This window comes from Fukomys damarensis, unplaced genomic scaffold (genome assembly GCF_012274545.1).
Source record: "Fukomys damarensis isolate Sample0158 unplaced genomic scaffold, DMR_v1.0_HiC HiC_scaffold_11, whole genome shotgun sequence".
NCBI lineage: Eukaryota > Metazoa > Chordata > Mammalia > Rodentia > Bathyergidae > Fukomys > Fukomys damarensis.
In genome coordinates, this window is record NW_022900923.1 from 24,778,559 (window position 1) to 24,787,584 (window position 9,026).

At 40.3% G+C, this 9,026-nt stretch overlaps 2 protein-coding genes across 2 annotated transcripts in view; both read left to right on the plus strand.

The window, feature by feature from the left end:
* Positions 1–670: 670 nt before the first annotated feature.
* Positions 671–1,453, plus strand: LOC104866408 (transmembrane epididymal protein 1A). Its single transcript, XM_010630306.1, has one exon. The coding sequence runs from the start codon at positions 671–673 to the stop codon at positions 1,451–1,453; it is 783 nt and encodes a 260-aa protein (XP_010628608.1).
* Positions 1,454–7,847: 6,394 nt separating this feature from the next.
* Rgsl1 (regulator of G protein signaling like 1) overlaps positions 7,848–9,026 on the plus strand; it is an 84,457-nt gene continuing 83,278 nt past the window's right edge. The window contains exon 1 of the mRNA XM_033761964.1: positions 7,848–7,860. Coding sequence (XP_033617855.1) covers positions 7,848–7,860 — 13 coding nt within the window. The remainder of the gene's footprint in view (positions 7,861–9,026) is intronic.

The window sequence follows — 9,026 nt, forward strand, 5'->3', positions numbered from 1 at the left end:
TTGCACCTGGCACTAGTTTAAGGGACATACCGTACATTGTATGCCCTTTATGCTTTTCACATCCTTATGTTTTGTGAGTTTGGAGCTGTCATGATCAGAAGTTTGTATTCCCCAAAATGTTTGTATTAGAATCCTCACTCCTAAGTTGGTGATATCAGGAGGTGAGAACAGTGAAAAAATGCCAGGTATGAGAAAGCAAGGTCTCCCAGACATGGAGTTGCTGTCCTCTTGGTGTTGGACTTGTAGCTTCCAGAAAGATGAGAAATGAAGTTCTACTGTGCCTTAAATACTAGTTTATGATATTTTGTTACCGGTAGTATTTGTGGTATTTTGTAGTCTGAATAGACAAAGATAGGAAGGAAGGAAGGCTTGAGAGTGGGCAGGGAGACAAGGGGGCCCAATAGCATAGGATCTGAGAATGGCATGACTATTTTATTGTCAGTGGTTAGTTGGCCATGATGAAGCAGAGCAGAAGACTAGAACGGAAACCATGACACCCACCCACTGTAAGTTTGGGCTTCTTCCAAAACCATTTTACTCTCATATGTAGATGCAGTAGGTGGGGTGGAAGCTATAAGTAAGCTGCAGGAATCTCTCTCCACACTCTAGAGCCTGGGTGGCCATTCCTGAACTTCTGCATCTACCTGTGATTTCACCTACCTTCAGCTCCATGGGAGGCTTTGAAGGTCATCTGTTCCCAGGGCTGCTTTTTTTCTTCTGTGGACTTTATAATGCACAACTCGTCTCTAGGGCTTTGATATGCAATTCCATTGTCCAGTATCCACCACGTCGTCCTTGGGACAAAGGAAGATGGGCATGGCTACAGCAAATACACTGTATTGGCTTACTGAAGATATTGAGTGCCTGCATTTTAATAGCCCAAGAGTTCTACAGCATTCCTGGACAGTTAGTACTTATCAGCAAGTTATATCATCAGAGAAACTTTATGTATCGCAAACAGTGGCAACATCTTACTCTCTATATGTCTTTCTTTCTGAGTGGATGTTTAGACATGGTGAGCCAGAACTTGCTGTCTCAGAGGTGTGCAGCTCTGGAGCAAAGTACCCAAGCTGTGGGCACATTTATATATCTGCCCCTGATGGTGTCTCACATGCAGGATACAGAAGGAGTGGAGCTGCAGTCTCACATGCTGCTCACTCAGGCCATGTTCCTGCTGACCCTGGTGGTGTTTGCAGAGTTGTGGGCTTCCAGTGAGCCACTAATTTGGATGATGAAGGCCTTTTTTAATATAGTTATAGGCTCTTGGCTGATGCAAATAGGCTTTATGCTGTACAAACCCATCTCTGGCTACAAATGGATGGATGATGACAACAATGACATAGAGTTCACCACCACTTTCTTCTGTTGGCATGTATTGTTCAGTGCTTTTTTGATGATCTGGATCTACGGCTTCTCTTTTGTTTGGTACCGCTACATTTTTGTTAATGTTTGAATCAGGATGTATGCAAGTTGTTCCCTGTTTTCTCACACTTCAGGACATCTGGTTGCGAGGCCATGGGAGGTGAGCAGTCAGAAAGAAGGATCAGGCATACTGCCTTCTGAGGTCCTGCCCTGTGACAGCAAGCTCTACTGGGAGGGGCATAGCCCTTCTCCCTTATGGCTTCTCTCAGTCTTGCTTGCTGACTGATGTGTTGAGGGAAGACGAAAAACCAAGAGTGACAAGCAACTATGACCTTCACACTCAGCTCTCTAAGTGCATCCTTCCCGACCTTTCCTGTCCTCAACTCCAGCCACAGCATCTACTTATCCTGTGCCTCTCTCTTCATCCCTCACTCCCCTCCCAGGAGAATATTAAAATCAATTGCCCTACTTTGTCTCTGGGCCTTTTTATAACTATCCCTCACTCCACCACATAGAATACATGCTGCTTATCATGTTTAGTACATGATAATGTATCCATCATAGAATCCACTAATCAAACTGTTATTTTTCACTTTATAGCGTTCAAGGAACTCTTCTCCAGTTCTCCCCTTTGATCACTCCTTGATCTGTCAAATGTGAAGCCAGAGCTTTGGAGACAGTTTCTTCTTCTGCAGGACCTAGTAGAATAGAGTGACCCCTGCACATAGTGAGGCCTTCCAGCGTTCATTTACCTTCAGACCTTTCCCAAATTCAGGTTCTCCTCCCAGGCATGCAGCCCATTGAGCTTCATGGTTCAGAATTAAATTTCACATAGCAGACTTCCCTGGATTCATTCTTTCTGGTTTTCATGTATGATAAAGTGTGACAGCTTATGTATTCCACAGACTTCTCTTTGTAATCCTCACAACTATCCTTTAATGGTGAATAAAACTAAAAAAAGGTAAAGAAAGTGGCTTTGGTAGCCAGATATTTTTCTTTGCCACATAATATTATAGCTGGGTATCAAGGGGTGGAAATCTGAGTAGGGTCAAATTATTAGGGATTCTAGAGTAGGAAGAGTCTATCAAAATTTTCTCTCTAATTTTAGAATAAAACATCTTATTAGGATACAGAGGGCCTGGGGCAGGGATTCTAGAGGGTCATCATCTTTCTGGTTTCCTTTTTTCTTCTAGTTCCTAGGGGAAATAGATGTAATCTTTGGTTCTGGACCCATTTCTCCTTTCTAATTTTCTTGTTCCAAAGGTAAGAGCTGGGCATGGTGGCATACATCTGTAATCCTGCAACTCTAGGAAACTGAGACAGGAGATTCACAAGTTGGAATGACTTTATGAGACCCTGTCTCAAGATAACAAAGGGGGGCGGCTAGGTTTAAACCCCTGTACTGAGAAAAAGTTAAGGTACTTTTCTGGTTGTCTAGGACCTTTGCCTCTGGCTTGGAGGTAGGGGTGGTATGAGCTTTCTGAGTTTTGTAGAGAGGGCAGGTGTGTTTCCCTGAGTCAATTTGATGGGAACTCAATCAAATCTTACTGTGAGCTCCACCCAACAGTTGATCAGCTTCTATGGAGAGCTCACACCTACACCAGTTGGATCACTAGACTGGAGATGGACAGGGATCCCTTGTAAGGAAGTAAAATAAGCTCAGCCTCCTTGTGCTCCTTGGTCTTGGGGACCAGACTGATTGAGCTCCACAGTGTTCCCTGTAAGCTCTGCCTGTTTCTTAGTTACTCCTGTGGATTCTACCAGCATTTCTCTTCCATGCCTTAGATATTGTTTCTGGCCTTGGTACAGCCTTGTAGTTCCTCCTTCCTTAGCCTCGTTGAACTTCCTTTGGAGCCTTGACTTTGGCATGGTAGAGAATCTGCTTTTCCTCTGTCTTCTTTCCTGTTGATATGGGAACACTTTTCTATTTCACTCAATTTTCCCTTTTTTATTTTAAGAGTATATTTTGGACCTTTCTTAAACATAAAAATGGCTTTTTTGTTGGTGTTACAATCTAACCTCATATGAGGCAGTATCTTTGACTAAGTATAAGAACAGTCATCTATAAGGGTTGAAAGATAAGGCCCTGGTATGAATATTGCAAGACATTATTTTTGCATAAATTATATCAGAAAGTAAGATACTTGTTTTTCCTGAAATGTGTGTCATTTTAAGTACGTGTGTGTGTGTGTGTGTGTGTGCACACACGTGCACTTGGGTGTGTGTGTTACTGGGGAATGAATCCAGGGTCTTTGCCCTGAGCGACATCTCCAAACTTTAAAAAAAAATTCAGAGAGGGCATCACCAAGTCACTAAATTGCCGACAATGGGCTTGAACTTGCAATCCTCCTGCTTCAAAAGTTCTGGGATGGGGCCGGGGATTTAGCTCAGTGGTTCTGCCACCTGCCTCACAAGCACAAGGTTCTGAGTTCAATCTCTGATACCAAAAATAAATAAAAAAGGTGTTGGGATTACACATGTGTGCCACTATGCTTGGCCATTTGGGGGTACTTATGAAGTTCCATTAAATACTGACAAATGCATCTCTTTAGAGAATTCATGTCTTCAAATGTTGTTATGTGTTACATCACATATCTTCTGTGTGAAATAATAAATAGTGGGAGAGACCTATATGGAATTAGAGTGTGATATAGTGGTAGAAGAGGTGAGCCTGCTGTTTGGATAATGAGTTTTTCTTTCCTCCTTCTGTAATATATATAGGAACTGTATAGGTAATCCTGATCATCTTGTAAAGTACATAAAACCAATTCAAAATAAATCTGGGGGAAAACAAAAACTAAGGGCAGCTTTGTGAAGGAGGGTGTAATCTTCAACATCATGCACCAGAGGGCACCATTTCATGTAAGCCTGGCAAGGACCCTCCTTCTCCGTTTGGAATTGAACTACGCATTTAAAAGAAGTAAAGGAGGGCCAGGGAGGAGAGCAAGAGAAAAATGAACACAGGTGTCATCCAAACAGCCAGTAAGTATCGTGTGGATCTGTTTGCTGTTACGTTTAGATGTATGGACAAGAGCAAACACAGAATCCAACTGAATATACCGAAATGTTTGTGTGTGTGTGTGTGTGTGTGTGTGTGTGTGTGTGTGTATACCTCAAAAATCTTTTGGTCACTCAGTATCTGGCAACCATCCTGTGTGGGATGAAAAATCATTATGTGAGACTTGGAAATACCATCTCCTGCTATGGAAGTCAGTGAGAGTGACAGTTCCTCTCCTGGCCCTGGCAGTAAGGCTTTGGACATGAACACCTGCCTCAGACTTAGCAATCAGACCCTCTGCCCAGAACTTTTTATGTTGAAGTGGTAGCATGGAAGCTGAGGGCCAATGAGATTATATATCTTGGTGCCTATGATGACAAATACTCAGATACAGTGAGCTAACAACAATGGCACAGCAAGGAAAACCACTTTGATTTCTATGGGAGGTGGCACAAACCACCACAAACAAAGTGTGGTCATCATAATAAGACAGTATGGATATCTGAGTGATCCTACACACAGATTACTGTGGTAGCCATTGATCACAGAGTCTTGGGAAAAATGTGTGGGCAGTCTAGGTAGATTAAATATATGCTCTGCAGTGGTAGGATTTTTTACCCTTTGATGCACTTAAAATAGCTAGAAAAGTTTCTGTCACATGGAAGTACTCACTAAATATTTGCTGTTTAAGGAATTAACAAATAGGAAACTCAAACCATCATGGTGGAAAATCTGGACCCTCATCCAATTTGCAGCCTTTTTTTCTCTGAGCTGTCAGTGAACCCAAGGTCTCCCATATGTAGGCGAACACTCTACCACTGAACTACATTCCTAGACCCCAGGAGATCTTAAATAAAAAATAATAGTTTTCCCATAGAAAGAAGCTTGTAATATTTTTGCAAGTGTTTATTGTGAACCTTCTTAACATTTACCAAAAAGATTTGCTGCTATTTCCATCATAACTATACACTAGGGTAAAGGATATGCTCAGAGCTTTGGGGAATTATTTCATCCTGGTTTTACTCTACCACACCTCTAGTAAATCTTAGAGCTGAGATGTGAAGTCCAGTCTAATTTATAAACCAGTATTTCCTACATTTTCCTAATGACAATAATTATCAAGGGTACTTGCAAAATATACAAACTCCTGAACCCCACTGTAGCTTTCTAAATGAGAATCAGCAAGGAAATGATTGGTAAATTTTGCACTATGGATGGTTATCATACAAGTTTAGGAGACATCTGGTACTGTTCTTTGGGGAGCTAGAAGGTCTTGAAAAGGTCATGTATGCAATCATCATGCATTTCAAGTGTCTAATCAGTGGTGCTTGCTTCTCATCCCACCATTGCTAGCATGACCCACATTGTTTGAGGGATCCCACACGCAGCCTTTTCGAGCTGTGAAGAAGGTGGGGCAGCAGATAGGGCTGGAGCAGAGATTTGCAAAGCTTCGTCGAAGACTGCTCCGAAAACATAGTTTTAATAAATTAAGCATATATCACTACTGCATGTGGCAGAAGAGCCCACAGCCTTATTTATTTTGCTCAGGTTGTGTTAGCCCTTTCCTAATGAGTTGATATTCCAAGGATTAAAATGACACAGAACCATCCAGACCTTTATCCTGAATTCTCTTAAAATATGTGTGTTGCATTGAGTGGTGAATAGGAAATTGATAAGAGATTGAAGATATGCATCAGGCTACAAGCTCATCTTGGGACACAAAATATAAAAAATTAAAGAATTTCTTCTCATTATCTGGTCTTCAATATACCAAATAAAACAACATTTTTCAAAGGTAAGTACTATTTTATTTGCAATTCATTATTTTTTCATTGAGTTTATTGGTACTTTTTAAGTATACAGTACAGTTGCATTCATCATTTGGACCTTGTACCTGTACAAGAAAGATCTTGGTTTTCATTTTTACCCCATACTCCTGCCCTCCATTCACCCCCTCCTCCCTTCCCTATTTATAAAGACTTTGTTTCCATTTTTTCCTCTTCTCATTTTTTTCCTTTTCTTTTATTTCCTTTCCCCTACCCTTCCTACTTCCCCTACACCTTTAGCCCTTTTCTTCCTATTTCACATTAGCAGTTATAGAATTTGGATCTTATTTAGTTTTTCACACCAGACAAACTATTTGGTATTTACATGAGTGTCTTATTTATTTCACTTAAGAGTATGGCCTCAATATGCATCCATTTTCTTATGACTCTAGTTTCTCATTCTTTATAGCTAAGTAGTACTCCATTTTATAGAAAAACCATATCTTCTTTGCAATTCATTATTAACAACATTCCTTCAAACTTCCAAAGTTATATCTTTCCATGGGACAAAGTTTTGCTAGGCATTATAAGCTCCCCAACAATCCTAGGATTTAAAAATTTTCTAAATCCTCTCATAGGTGTGACACTGAATTAATCTTTTCTCACAAGTTTGGAGAACATTTGTGTTAGTCACTTTTCCAACTCTGTTACAAAAAACCTGAGAACAACTTAAAGGAAAAATGGTTTATTTTGCCTCCCTGTTTAAAGTCTCAGTTCATGCTCAGCTAATTCCATTGCTTGTAGGCCTGTAGTGAGACAGAAATATCATGGCAGAAAAGTGTGGTGGAGAAAAAATGCTTACCTCATGGTGGCCAGGAAGGAGAGAAATGGGGAGAGGGGGAGAAGAGAGAATACATTGAGGATTCTAGGGCAGGTCTGCCCATCAGATTGCTGATCCACAGGCCAATTGTCTCTGGAAACACCCTCACAGACACACCAAGAAGTGTGCTTTACTAATTTCCTAGGCATTTCTCAAATCAATCAAATTGATGAACAATACCACTTGGGATGTTCTAAGCTAAATTTTAAGATTTACAAGGAAGGTGCTCTTTCATCTTTAATATAAATTTCCTATCAGAAGAGGACAAGAGAAATGAAGAATTCATGAAAAAACAAGTGCCTGATGAGAAAGGGAAATCAATTCATTTGATGTTGATGTCTTAAGTGGACAGAATACCCAAGACACAATGCTTATTAGCATTACATCAAGCTTAGCTGTGGTGGAGCACATCTGTAATCTCAGCTACTTGGGAGGCTGAGGTGGGATGATTGTGAGTTTGAGGCCAGCCTAGCCAATTTAGTGAGACCTTGTCTCAAAAAAATCACATCAAATGTAATAGTTTATAAGTGCCTTGTAAGCTGAGTTTAAGTATGAAAAGTTAAAGTCTTCAGAGGGAATGAAAGGTTGGAGTAATGAAGAGATCTTAGATATGTTTAGAAAGTATGAATTAAGTATGGAGCAAGTCTGGTACATTGAAGAAGTCCCAGGAGTACAGATAAGGTATCTCTATTATGAGATATATGCCAGAGATAAATAGATATTGCCTGTGGAATCTGGAATCCTTCACAGAGGTCACTATGTGTTCACAAGGGGTGGATTTCTATTGACTAGAGCTTAATTCTACTCCTAACAATCACAGTGGCAGGAAAAGCATGCCAATATGAGCAACGCTGGTGAGTCTCTGAGAGGGATTTATCTAATGTTTTGAGGCCTCAAGGGAAACCACATGCCTTCCCAAATATTAAATTGTAGTGAGCCATTCAGGGAGACCACATGTGACTTTCTGTCATCAATGTACCTTGCTTTCTGATTTTCTTACTTCCTCTTCCTAGTTTCTGCTGCCAGATCTTTAAGGCCAGAACAAGGCCTCATTCATAAAGCTACTCAGGCAAGAGAGAGGAAGTCAAACATAGGCTGAGCCATCAAGAGCCTTTCCTCCTCCCAGCGGAAGGCTAACATGGGGTTTGAGACTACCCAGTGATTTCTTTTGTTGACAATTCAACATTATTATGGCATGGAATGAGTGCTGAAGACCTTCCCAAATTATTAGAAAGTTTAAGGCAGAAAATGTAGGAATTGGAAACATAGGAATGAAGAAATGATAAAATGAGGGCCTAGGATTTAGCTCAGTGGCTCAGCTGCCTGCTTAAGCAAGGTACCAAGTTCTATCCCCAGTAGCAAAACAAACAAATAAACAAAAACCCTAAAGAAATGGAGGACCTTGCTCACACACCTCATTATGACTGTCTTGTCAATGGCAAATTCTATCATAATCAACCCCCCTTGCTTCCAGTCGAATATATATAAAAGGGAAATAATCCATGGGGAAATTTCTGCTAAGCCCATTTCCTACACTCAGATGGTTTCAATAATCACATTCATTTAAGAAATCCATGTTAGTTTCTATAAATGACAAAGCTCCCAAAGATTAAAGATAATTGAAAACAAAGTTTTGTGATAATATCTGTTTCTTCTTTGTAAGAATCTTTTTACTCTGGAAGACATTGGTATAGGAAAAGACTTTATGAACAAATCCTCAGTAGCACGGGAACTAGCAGAAAGAATCAACAACTGGGATCTCATCTTACTAAAAAGCTTCTGTACTTCAAAAGAAACCATTAGCAGAACTAAGAGACAATCTACAATGTGGGAAAAAATTTTTACCAGCTGTACCTCAGACAAAGGACTATTATCAAGGATATATAAAGAACTCAAAACAATCAGTCCCCCCAAATATAAAGACCCGATCCAAAAATGGGCATCCGAAATGAACAGACATTTCTCATACAAAGAAGTGAAAGCAGCAAGAAAATATATGAAAAAATGTTCCACATCACTG

Bases quoted from the DNA above. Each gene is read 5' to 3' on its own strand.
- LOC104866408 (XM_010630306.1), top strand. From the start codon at position 671: ATGGGAGGCTTTGAAGGTCATCTGTTCCCAGGGCTGCTTTTTTTCTTC.